Here is a 13139-nt window from a genome sequence, read left to right as displayed (position 1 = left end):
TGTCATTTCCCCATTGTATATCCATGGTTCCTTTATCAAATATTAATTGACCATATATGTTTGGGTTAATGTTTGGACTCTCTGTTCTGTTCCACTGGTCTGTGGCTCTGTTCTTGTGCCAGTACCAAACTGTCTTGATTACTGTGGCTTTGTAGTAGAGCTTTAAGTTGGGGAGCGAGATCCCCCCAACTTTATTCTTCCTTCTCAGGATTGCTTTTGCTATTTGTGTAAGTTTATTTTTAATGGAGCTTGTTTCTTTCCTTCCCCTGCTGAACATCATCTTCTCATGTTGTTTTGATTTAAGTTCTGCTGTGAATTTTCTTTCTCTTTTCTTTTCATTTTTTTTTTTTTTTATGAAAGGTAAACTAGAAGTTCATAATTCTTTATATCTCGAAAAAGCCCAGTTCCTTCCTTAGTCAGATGTGGATAATTAGGTTGTAAATTAATGTTGGAACCTTAATTCAGAAATGAGTGTTCTAAAGCTTTGACCTTGGTCTAAATTTGGTTACTAGCTGTGCTTGATGAACATATTTTGTCTTTAAATGACCATTTTGCTTCTTGTGAAAATAACTTGAGTAGTTGAAAAGTCAGAGAAGATACTTGATCTCCCTTCAGAAACCAGTTGCATCATCACCTCAGTTAGTGTTAACTAGGAATTCCTGAGCCTTTTCCTCCTATATTTAGGGGATATAGTGTGGCACTGCTTCATTTCTGTGGTTTGAAGAATTATATTTGCATTTATACTAGATTTCTAAGCTGTTTCCAAATCCAGAGATGCCTACGTCCTCTCTCTTAGAACATAAACATAATATTTTTTAGTGATTTTAAATGTAATAGAATTTGTGTATTCTTAGGGGAGCTTTCAGAGTAATTTTAAGAAGTCATGTTTCCTTTTCCACTGTATTGTATTATCTGCATTGATGGAACAATTATGTTGTCATCCTCAAAAAAGTAGAAATTTTTTGTTTTAAGCAGTTCTATTTTCCTTTTCCCTGGTAGTATTTGAATGTTGATGATTATACTGAAATATGTATCTCTGGGATCCTCAGGTGTCTATGGGAGTAGATTATCTGATGTCTTAGTCAACATTTTCATCATTGTAAGAAGAGTGAGAGTAAAGGAGCCACCACTGTCAATTATGACTTCTCTGCTAAAAACTGAGAAACCACAGCTCAGAAACAGAATATTATGACCAGACTAACTACTTCTTCCCCAAACAAAAATAGTGGGAACAAAACAAGTAGTTCTTTGTTCTGGCTTTGAACTAAGGTGAGAGAATCCATTCGCACATAAAAACAATGAAACTAGAAAACAGAAAGGTGGTTTGGAGGCTTTAGTAAGTAGCTTCTGCCCAATTTTATAGGAAGTGTTAGCTTTCTCCCGTGGCAGGCCAAGGGTGATGATCGTGTAGGAAGGGCCAGTTAGGTGGTCCAAGCCCTGGAAAGACAGAGAGCAGCTGCACTGAAGGCATCATTCCCCCTCAGGGCCACAGACGGAAATCATTCCTCAGTGTTCTTTTGAGGTGTGTCTTCAATCTAAGTTATAGTCTTTACAAAATGGGGTCCCTGTGAGTTTCTTCTGTTTACTTTCAAGAATTTTACTGTTTCAAATCTTAATAGTTTCTTGCTTTACCATTTAACATGAAAAAGCTTGATAATTTTTTGTAACTAGTTTTCCTTGATGAATTACTTCTAAAGTAATGATTCAGTTTGGGTCACATTCTTAAACCTTTCCTGCTTTTTTTCCTTCTGGTTGTTAATAATAATAGCAAAACTTAAAATTGCATCAAGCACTGTTAAGCATTTTGCATGTGGAGTTAATTCATTTGTTAGAATACAAAATATGTAGTACATTTGAGCAATAATTCCTAATGTCAGTTGGGTAACAAAGTCATTTTCATCCTTCCCCTCAATCCCTTCTTCCCTTTGGTTATATTTACCTAAATGTGTTTATCTGCCTTTAAATGATGTCTTCTACTTTAGTTTGACTTTATAATTTTAAAAAATACAGTCCCTCTTTGTGTAATTTAGGGTCATTTGTGAATCCCAGTCTCAACCTATCCACCTTTACAATCTGATCTATGACATTTTTTATGTGCTCCAAGTACTTAATAGCTTTTTAATGATTTTTTAATTAAAAGACCAAAAGAAATGTATAAGAAAAGCAGGGAATTGGGTCAAATCTTAATTATGTAAATGTCAAGGCATCCTTAAATGAGTTATTTGTTTGTTTAAATCACCTTTTAGGCTCAGTAGAAAAGAAGCAACAGAGAAGATCAATTAGAACTCGTTCTGAATCAGAGAAATCCACTGAGGTTGTGCCAAAGAAGAAGATCAAAAAGGAGCAGGTTGGCTTGCTACATGTAGAGAGTTAAAACATTCTATTTGTAATGTTATGGCTTATTTTGGTAAAAGAGAAACTCTCCCTACACTGGGTTTCCTTTCTGGACTACCTTGTGCCTCTGTCCTGGTGAGTTCTAGTGTCCAGTTCTCATACAACCATCCCTGTGATTCTGCTTCAAGCATTTTCACAGAAAATAGGCTTCAGGAGATGGGAAGCCAGTGGTACAAGACTCATAAAGAATTCCTCACATTTATTTTGAAACTTCTGTTGTGAGAAAAATGATTTCATATTTTCATGATTTTTCTTTGGAAGCATCATTGAGCCCCTCCCCCCTTTTTAAATTTTGTTTTTTTGCTTTAAGCTGCTGGTATGTATTGTTTTTGTTTTTTAAATGAATCAAATTAATTTAACTCTTAAGAATTATATTGAAGTAACAGATAATCATAGATCTGGTTTTCCTGTCAGTATCAAAAATGTTTTGGAATGTTATTTTCCCAGCGGAATGGTGCTCACCTATTTTTGTGTTACCAGATAAACGATGTTTAAAAAAAGGGGGTGCATTTTGACTGAAGGATATTAAACTAGTGTAATCATTGTAGTAATATGCGTATTAAATTACCTTTTCAAGGAAAGTTTTAGAAACCATTATTCTTTTAAGTTAAACTCACTATCATAATTTTTCTTAATTTTTAAAGTGAAAGAATATCCATTTTTACAACACAGACAGCTGCTATTAAACAAAGAAGAATTCTGAATAATATTAGTTCCAGTAAATTTTATATTTTTTAAACCACTTAACATGGAAGATTGTGGAGCTTTCTATTTAAATTACATCCTTCATAATTTTAAACTTCTAGACTTAAAAGATGACTCTGGGGGTGCCCTGTGGTATCACCATCAAGCATGTAAAGCAATTTTCTCAGAAATATTTAACTAAAACTTAAATGAATGACAAATTAGTATATTACTTATGATAATTAACTTTCATACTTAGGAAAATATATTCCAAAAAATCTTTCTAAGCTCTTGCAAATCTATAGTATTCATTACCAAAATGAAATTGTGATTTTTGCCAGCAGGTTCCCAAATTCAGTCTGTGACCAGTCAGTAAAAATTATAAGCAGAATGAGTACAAAAAAATGGGGCAGATTTGTTAATGCCACTGTGTTATAGTTAGTAGTAGAACAATACCAGTGATTGTTTAAATTTTTATATTTGTATTACTAATTGTATCTTATAAAAAGCACTTCTGTTGTATGTTTTTTTACCTGTTGTAAAAAAAATAAAAATTTTTTTAAAAGCTTAGAACAATCCTTAAATATTTCCAAAATGTGTTTCAACATGCATATTTCACCACATCTTAAACATAAAGCTCATTTCATAGCTTAAACAGGAACTCTTCCAAACAGCATCCTCCCTTTAATTCCAATGGTTCAGTCCTCAAATTACCACATTTTACATATACATTGGCAGAATAACTTCTGATCTCGCTCTCCTAATGTAGGATCAAGACACTGTTCATAAGACACTCAAGAAAGTGCTTTTGCAAATATCACAAACTTACTTTCTTAAGTTTGTACTAGCAGCAAAAGTATTGAGCTTCCAGCTGTATGGAGCCCTGTAGCGCTCTCTACAGAAAGGGTCCTGAGTCCCAGCAACTTAGCTGTGAGTGCAGGCGCGGAAGGGTCTTAAAGTGGCGTGAGTTACATTAACCTGAGTATCATAGTAAGTAAAAATTTATCCTAACGTCTTTGGGGTGGGAGGGGTTTACAGCAACATGGGTCTGGTTACAGAAACAACCCCTCTCCTGCCTCCCAAACACTGAGGAGAGTATACTGGTTCTCTTCGTATACCAAGGGAATGGTGGGAAAAGGCTGTTAGAGAGCATGTGGCTGTGTGTTGTCACTTGGTATTCAGCACAGGCAGCTAGGATTTAAACCCTCCCTGGCTTGAGACAGAGAACCTTACCCAGAAGATGGGACTGAGTTCAGATTTCAGATACATTAATCACTCATCATTATGTAGATTGATGGAAGTATTATTTTCTACCTCTGTTAATTAAAAGTGAAAAAAATTCCTTGCTAATGCTGGATTTTTCTGTCAAAACAGGTTGAAGCAGTTCCTCAGGCTACAGTGAAGACTGGATTACAGAAAGGTGAGTTTTTATAATATTGCTTTGCATTACCTTGATTAAAACCAATTTTTAAGAATTACTTATTTGTACTTCATGTATTTTTGTTTGTCTCTGTAAGTCATTGTTGCTCTTCAGTCAATAATTGGTGTGAAATTTGAAGTATTCCCCAGTGTTTGTGTTTGTGTGTATGTGCGTGTGAGACTTGTAGAGTTGATCTGATTCTGTACCTCCTTGTGAAAAGTCTTGTTTTGGTAAATTGGAGAACACCACGTAGAATTGATACTGTTTCCAACTTTTCTCCATAAATTCTGGGGTTTCACTGGTTTATAAACTAGGGATGTGACGAATCCACTTTTTTTGGTATTCGACTGAATACCGAATAGTAGCTATTAATGTCTGTCAAACATGGACTATGACAAATCAGACAAGACAACCAAAAAAAAAAAAAAGTTGCCACGTTTATTTTTACAGTGCTGTTAAAATCTTCCTGTAAATTAAAATGATTCATAGCGTATTTATGGCCATTATCAGATGACCTTATGCAAATCTATTTGAGATAACGCACAAAGTTTAAGAAACCTTAAACTTATATCTGTATTTTCTGTGTGCAATTTGACTACAGTACAAACTCCAAAGCATGATCCGTGCATTTTTGGTGAGATCATTCAAACTGTATTTAATACCTGTAGTTTACTCTGGGCAAATTGCATTATTTAAAAAAAAAAAAAAAACACCAGCCTCTCTGCATTCTCGGGGAGAAGTCTGCAGCGATGGTCTCCGTGGAGATCCTCAGCAGAACTGAACAGCCTCTCGGAGGGAACACTGCTTGGCGGAGCTCCAAGAAAAGACATCGCGATCGCTGGGAGATTAGGAGGCCTGATTGCGTTGTGTTTCCACCATTCCACAGGGTCGGCGGACCGGGGAGTGCAGGGCTCTGTCAGATTCAGTGACAGCTCCGTCTCCGCAGCGAGTGAGGAAACTGTGGACTGAGATTCCTGTACAATTTCATCCCAGAAACTCCAGACTTGTAGTCTCCATGCAAGATTTCTTTGTCGGCGGCTCGATAAACAGTTTCTTTGTTTTCAATTTTGATTTTGCCAATCATTGTTGTTGGCATTTTCCTGCCTCCTGGTTTCTTCAAGACTCTAAACAATTGCTTTAACATTCAAATGATTTTTTTTATTTTTTATTTTTTTTGGTCTGAGCTGGATGGGTACAGCTTAAATCATGGGTCCAGCCTTAAAAAGCACCGTTTAACTTACACTGATCAATTTCAACATGGACTGTTTTTGTTTTTTTGCTTTTGTTTTTAAATGAAAAGCATCATTAATGCAGGGTTTTGCCAAACAGCCCAAACTGTATACATTACAATCATTAAAAGCTCTTATTTTTTTTAATATTAGTGCCGTTATCATGGAGAACAGCATGGCAGCTGTCTTCAGCAGCCTGTCATTTTTCTAGCATTTTCAGAAACTCATCGGAAATGGCGGTACCTGTGTTTCCCTTCGAAAGCCTTTCAGTACAGCACTCCTGTTCCTCTGTTAAAACTCCTTGTTAATCCAGTGATCTTTTAGGCCAAGGAAATATTTTGCGGTGGTGGTCTGGGTCCATACACCAGCAGTGAAGGAGATAGATTTGTGTACTTGTGTTTTTTAATCAGCGTTAACATGGGCAGGCACCCTAATGTGTAGATATAAGGAAACATGCAGTGAAAATCTTGTAGGATGGGATGTGATAACAAAGTTCCAGTAATCCGAGCAGTCTAAAGAGGCCCACATCCTCCACTACAGAACATGGCTGATACCAAGTGCTCCTCTTGCTCTGCCTGCTGCGGATCTTCATGGCCTCAGGAGACCTGTTTCTCCATGGTCTCTTCCGGACTGCACACTTCCACCATAGCTTGCTGGGCTGTAGATGTCTGTTTTGTTGTATGGAAATTTTGGGGGGAAAATCCAAAACACAAACTATGGGTTGAAATATTAACCGTCTTCTTGGTTCCTTGGTATTCACCGTGCCTGATCTGCACATTTCATCGTGGCTGTTTCTGTATAGCCTATACTGCATTAGCCCAAGAGATTGTTGCTTTGTAACTTTTTGCACTATTGTTTTGGCTGGATTTGTATTACACACGGTTTTAAAAAAAATTCCACACTATTCTCTGCCTTTTTTTTTTTTTTTTTTCATATTTATTCCTTCCCGTACAAATTCCATATAGAGGCCTCTCATCCAGCTCTTCGCGATTTGGCTGCCCTTGAACATTGATTGTCTGTTTACAACCCTCAGCAGTGTGCCTCCTAGAGGGCGTGATATATGTAGGTGTGCTGCAGCACTTGTTAATGGTCACAATAAATGCCACTTCACCAAGGAAGTCTCATATGAACAATTATGAACATCCAAAATTTATTTGGGGGGCAGTAATCAACAATTGCAAAATTTGGGGGAAAATGGCACTATCCGTGTACGAATCGAATACAAATCAAAGATTTGTCACATCCCTAATAAAAACAAGATGGAGTTGTCTCTGCAACCATATCTGTAAGCTACACAGTGTGTTGGATTTTATGTTTCCCCCTCCAAATTGAATGGTTCTTTGGATTGCTCCAAATCAATCAGCTGTCCTGTAGTTTGGATAGAACTGGTTTTTAGGTCGGAACTTGGGCTCTGTTGACTGAAAATAGCTTTAAAACAGGAGCACTGAATTCAGTGTTTTAATAGAGCCGTTGTAAATTAAATCACTCATCAGGCAAATCAGAAGTTTATAAAGTTTTGACTCATGACTTCAGTGTTACAAATGAGATGTGCTTTTTTTTCACACTACAGATGAGTTGGGGGAAAGAAAATATTCACCCACAAAAAAGTGAAAACAAACGTCTAAAGTACTATTTTAGGATTAATTTCAGTGTGTTGTATTAAGGTGCCAGCGAGATTTCAGATTCCTGTAAACCTCTAAAGAAAAGGAGTCGCGCCTCAACTGACATAGAAATGACTGGCTCCACATACAGAGACGCATCTGACTCCGATTCTAGAGGACTGAGCGACCTGCAGGTAACTACACTCGAGGGTCTGGACACAGTGTTCTTTTTTGCTTTGCAAAACCAGGTAATGTAATGCTTTGCCCGCCTTATTTGGGAAATTGGGGTATCATTTAAATACTCCTAGGAAAAAAGTCATTTTGGTTATTTTGTAACTGATGAGTGTCTTAATTATGCTGATCTCTTATGTTACAAATATAGTTTGTTTTTTTAATTTTAACTATAGTTTCTCTCAAAACACCAGACATGATATTCAGGGATTATGGAAAGAAAAAAAAAAGGAAGAAAAGAGGTCATATCAAGGTTTATTTGAACAAGTGTTACTAGAATTTTTGTAGCACCCAGCTTTGAGGAAACTTCTGTTCTGCTTTTCTTAAAAACTTCTGTGTTTTCCCTGTAGGTGGGCTTTGGAAAGCAAGTAGACAGCCCTTCTGCTGCTGCAGATGCAGACATTTCTGATGTGCAGTCTGTGGACTCAAGTTTGTCAAGAAGAGGCATTGGAATGAGCAAGAAGGACACTGTGTGTCAGGTAGGCAAGTGACTGATCCTGTTGCTTCAAACAATTGCTGTCATTAACAATACATTCCTTTAAAGCTACAGATCTAAAAGCCATTCCTGGCTCTTTTCTTCCCTTTCTGAGTTGAAATACTTAGTCACATGCAAGTGCCAGTCTTCACTGTGATACTCAGAAATAAATGGCAGATGACTGCTTTCAAAACATTTTCTTACTTAAATGTTGGTATTAACTGTTTTAATGTATCTTTACTCTTTTTGAAAAAAACTGCTTTGCCCTGTGAAGAAATGTTAGAAAGCATGCAGATTCCAAAGAAGGAATCATAAAAAAATTAAGTATGACTTTTGAGCTGGATACCATATTGGGTCTGGAAATGGCTACCAAGTTCTCAGTGAGTGCGGTGGACCAGCGGCCTCAGCAATGTCAGGCTCCTTGTTGGAAATGCAAATTATCGGGCTCCGCCCCAGACCTGCTGAACAGGAAACAGGGGGAGAGGCTCCCCAGAGGATTCTAATGTCTGCTGAGGTTTGAGAACCACTGCTTTTTGCCTATTACAGATCTGTGAAAGTTCCGGGGACTCTCTGATTCCTTGTGAGGGAGAGTGCTGCAGACAGTTTCACCTGGAGTGCCTGGGGTTGACCTCAGCCCCCGATGGAAAGTTCATCTGCATGGAATGTAGAACCGGTAAGCTTATATTTTGTTTTGATAGGTATGAAAGGATGGGTAGGGAGGAATGTGCATGCCAGCATCTCCCATGACATCTCATTCTCTAACCACTTTCATATAACTCTCCTCCTCTCCCACAGGCATTTTAACAAATTAAGATCGCCTAGCAATGAGGCTTCCCAAGATCAGAAGAGTGGTTAGCAATACTATTGTCAGCTTTTCTCCTACCAGGACCTTTACCATAAAGCCCATCAAATCATAAAGATGTATTTGTGTTTTATCTAAGGAGCTATACAAAGTGTGTAGATTGAATTCATTTTCAGATGGGTTTAAGATTTCTGTTCTCAGTAAATTATTTTAAAATCCCTTGACTTTAATAGACTGGAATCAGTCTCAATAAACTATTACCGTATTGATTATATTTTTAGTGGAAAGACAAGCTACTGTAAAGTGATTTAAAACATGGGGCTTTTAGAGTCACCATTATTTCTTATCCCCTGCAATATAGACTACCACCTATCAAAAGAATTCATAGAGAAAATTAGTTTAGCAACTTTACCCATGTCACAAAGATACCCACAGGATGAAACTGGGGTATAACCCAGGAGGCAGTCTCGCCCCAGAGCTCTTGCACTTACCTCATGCCTCCTAGCACCTTGACTAAGGCGGGTAGGGATCATAGTTCATGTATCGTAGCGCACACACACACTCACACACATATATACAAATGTGAAACTTAAGCTATAAAAGCTGTTTTGATCATATAACATTTTTCTCTATATAAAATATCATTTTAGTCATCACATTCAGACTCTGCAGTAAAACTTTTGAACAGTTTGCCAGCTGGCAGCCTTAAGGGGGTCACATGATCTGCACATTGTTTTATTTGGCTGTCAGAGTGTATTTTGAATGTGTGAACATGGATCAGGCACATACTCCTGGTTCCCCACATTCCCTTCTCTCAAACCCGGTCACTCCAGTCCTTTATGTAGCCTGCCTGGCCCCTTTAAGAACTTAAGTTGCAATCTCTAATTTAAATTACTGATGGGATAGATCATGTATCTTGATATACAAACACTCCTAACTCTAGACTCCAGCAGAATTCTGCCAACAAAGGTTAGATACAGTCTGATTTGGCATACTATTAGGAAATTTAAGAGGGAAATTTGCTTTAAAAACAAGTAGGATAAAGTTGGCTGGCTCACTTCTTGATACAAATTTGCTACAAAACTACCATAATTAAAACAGCCTGGTACTGTTTTAATTATGACAGACATAGAAGCCAATAGAATAGAATAGAGAGCCCAGAAATAAACATTGACATACACAGTCTAATGATTTTTTTTTACAAGGGTGCAAAAACCAATGGGGAAAGGACAGTCTTTTCAACAAATGGTGCTGGGAAAATTGGATACCACATGCAAAGTGGACCTTTACCTAACACCATACACAAAAATTCAAAAAACTATAAAACTCTTAGAAGAAAACATAAGGGAAACACTTTGTGACATTGGCAGTGATTTCCTGAATATGACACCAAAGACACAGGCACCAAAAGAAAAAATAAACAAATGGGGCTTTATCAGAATAAAAACACTTTGCATACTAAAGGACACTACTATCAGCAGAGCAAAAAAGCAACCCACAAAACAGGAGGAAAAATTTGCAAATTGCATGTTTGATAAGGGATTGATACCAGAATATATAAAGAATTCCTGCAAGTCAGCAACAAAACAACCCAATGCAGAATTAGGGAAGGGCCTGAACAGACATCTCTCCAAAGAAGATACACAAATGATCAACAAACACATGAAAAGATGTTCAACATCATTAATCATCAGGGAAAAATGCAAATCTAAGCCATACCAGATGCCACTTCAGACTCATTAAGATGGCTATAGTTAAAAAAACAAAAGAGAAAGCTATAAATGTGGGCCAGGTATGGAAAAATTGGAACCTTTGGGCACTGTTGGTGGGCATGTAAAGTGGTACAGCCTCTGTGGAAAGCATTGTTGTTCCTCAAAGCATTAAGCATAAACTGATCGAGTGATTTCCCTTCTGGTAATATCTCTAGAAGAACTGAAAGCAGGGACTCAAGCAGGTATTGAACACCCATGTTCACTGCAGCGTTACTGAGAATAGCCAAGAGGTAGAAATGGGTGAATGATAAATAAAATGTGGTATGTACGTGCAATGGAGTATTATTCTGCTTTAAAAATAAATGAAATTCTGTCATATGCTACTACATGGATGAGCCTTGAAGACACTATGCTGAGTGAAATAAGGCAGTCACAAAAGAAAAATACTGTAGGATTCCACTCACCTGAGTTCCCTAGAGTGGTCAAATTCATGCAAACAGAAAGCCGAGCAGTTATTACCAGGTATTGAAGGGAGAAAGGAATGGGGAGTTACTGTTTAATGGATACAAATTTCATTATGGGTTGATGAGAAAATTCTGGAGATGGCTAGTCGTGATGGTTGCAAAGTAATGTGAACATACTTAACACCACTGAACTGCACACTACACATGATTAAAATAGTTAATTTTAGATTGTCTATTTTTCACAGCTTTCAATTGTTTTTAAAATTGCTTTTGATTTATTATCACATGAAAATTGGTTTGCTACCAATGACTACCAACATGAGGAGTGAAAACTCAGATTCTTCAAACCATTGTTTTAAGGTCATTTAGGAAGTGTTCTTTTGTTTGTCAAGAGAAACACTTCACAAGTAAACAGTATAAAAGATACAGGACCAGTGAGTTCTTACCCCAGCACTTTCTGTTTAAAACAAATGCGATTCTGGAAAGGAGGCACTTCATTTGTTCTTTTGAATAAAATGCGTGGCAGGCGAGGTTACTTGTTACCTATTCTAATGAAGGCCATATTCTAATGAAAGGGGAGGGTATTGGAAGCATTCACAGGCTAGAGCTCTAAATACAAGCCTTAGAAGGGCTGGATATTATAATCAGTCTAATTTTCATTTTCACATACACCAGTTTATGCATTAGGCAAAGCTTGAAGTCTCAAATTTTTTAACCTTTAAGATAATTTTCTTTTAATTTTTAAAATTTCTGTAAGTTACTTTAAAAATAATGCTGTTATTGTCACATCTACATACATGTTAAAATATAATTTGAAACTGTGCAGTAGGAGAACAAACAAAAACCCTTCTATACTTAATTTATTTCTACAACAAAGCCAGAAAAAAAGATTGAACACCACAGTTGTATTAATTTTAACAAACACTTATAATTCAGCCAATTTGAAAAGGTTAGGTACTTGCAAAGTCAATCTAACTTTCTATAAAAAATCAAAACAAAGCCATTCCGTGTATTTTTTCCTTCCGATTTTTTATAGCACTAAAAGAAAAATGGGCAGAAAAGACTCGAAAACCTCCCAAAAGATGATCTTCAAATGACCAATAAATAATAATTTCCATATATAAAACAGGCACAAAATGAAAACTCATATCTTAATTAAAAAGGCAATTACTGCTAGACATCTTATTCAAACTGTAGAAAATCAAGGACAAAGAGAAAGTATTAAAGTTACCTACAGAAAAGACAATTACCTTCAAAGAACAACAAAACAAGTAATAAAATGTTGTAATTTGAAATTTGTTTACAGCTAAGCATTTTTTTCTGTGTCTTTATTGACCCTTGTGAGGCATCTGTTCATGTGCCTTGTCCATTTATGTATTGTGGTGTTAAAGGTGTTCTTATCATTTGTTAGGATTTTTAATTTACTTCTAATTACACAAGTATTACATAAATACCATGTTATGAAAATACATTTCCAGCTGAAGATTCCCATTATGATCAGTCATAAGCCTAGGTCCCTACTAATTCTGGCCCTCCAGTGTTCTTAGAGTGTCTACCCCTGTAAACCTTTTTCCATGTGTGTGTGTGTTTGTGTGTTAAAATGTATTACACCATTGTTCTGTACTTGCTTTTTTCACTGGGAGCTCTTTTTATGTCAATACAAACAATTCTATTTAATTCTGCATAGTGTTCCATAGTATACATATTTCATAGTTTATTTAACTATGCCTCTTTTGAAGGACATTTGAGTTGCCTTCTGTTGTTTGCAATTACAAACAAGGCTTCAGTGAGCCTCTTTTTACATGCACAAGTCACAGGTTTGAATGAGTCTTTACCTGCACAATGTAGATAGCAAGAAATAGAATATCTAGGCTACGGAAAGTGAGTGCACTTTTATTTTAATGGGTTTTGCCCTGTTGCCTTTTCAGGGAGTTCCTACCTATCTAACCTCCTACCGGCAGTTATGTATTGTACAGCGTAACCACAGTACCTGTTTCCCTACACCCTGATCAACAACTGGTCTTACCAAGCTCTAAATTTTTTCCTACTTGATGAATTTTTTTAATGTTGCTTGTGGTTTTAATTAGCATTTATATGATTATTAGTGAGGTTGAGCCCTTTTTCATG

The 13139-nt window shown here is 36.7% G+C and overlaps 1 protein-coding gene across 6 annotated transcripts in view; it reads left to right on the top strand.

Annotated features, from left to right (window-relative positions):
* The window catches only part of NSD3 (nuclear receptor binding SET domain protein 3), a 93762-nt gene that overhangs the window by 51048 nt on the left and 29575 nt on the right, over positions 1–13139 (top strand). For 5 of the 6 annotated variants that reach the window (XM_017659497.3, XM_017659500.3, XM_017659498.3 and 2 more), the window contains 5 exons: positions 2247–2347; positions 4453–4498; positions 7392–7522; positions 7910–8038; positions 8581–8707. In XM_017659497.3, coding sequence (XP_017514986.1) covers positions 2247–2347; positions 4453–4498; positions 7392–7522; positions 7910–8038; positions 8581–8707 — 534 coding nt within the window. Of the gene's footprint in view, positions 1–2246; positions 2348–4452; positions 4499–5384; positions 6632–7391; positions 7523–7909; positions 8039–8580; positions 8708–13139 lie in introns of those variants that run through there. The other variant, XM_017659501.3, reaches the window with a different exon arrangement.

The sequence above is a fragment of the Manis javanica genome, chromosome 12 (genome assembly GCF_040802235.1).
Source record: "Manis javanica isolate MJ-LG chromosome 12, MJ_LKY, whole genome shotgun sequence".
Taxonomy (NCBI): domain Eukaryota; kingdom Metazoa; phylum Chordata; class Mammalia; order Pholidota; family Manidae; genus Manis; species Manis javanica.
This window is presented reverse-complemented; position numbering and strand designations above follow the sequence as displayed.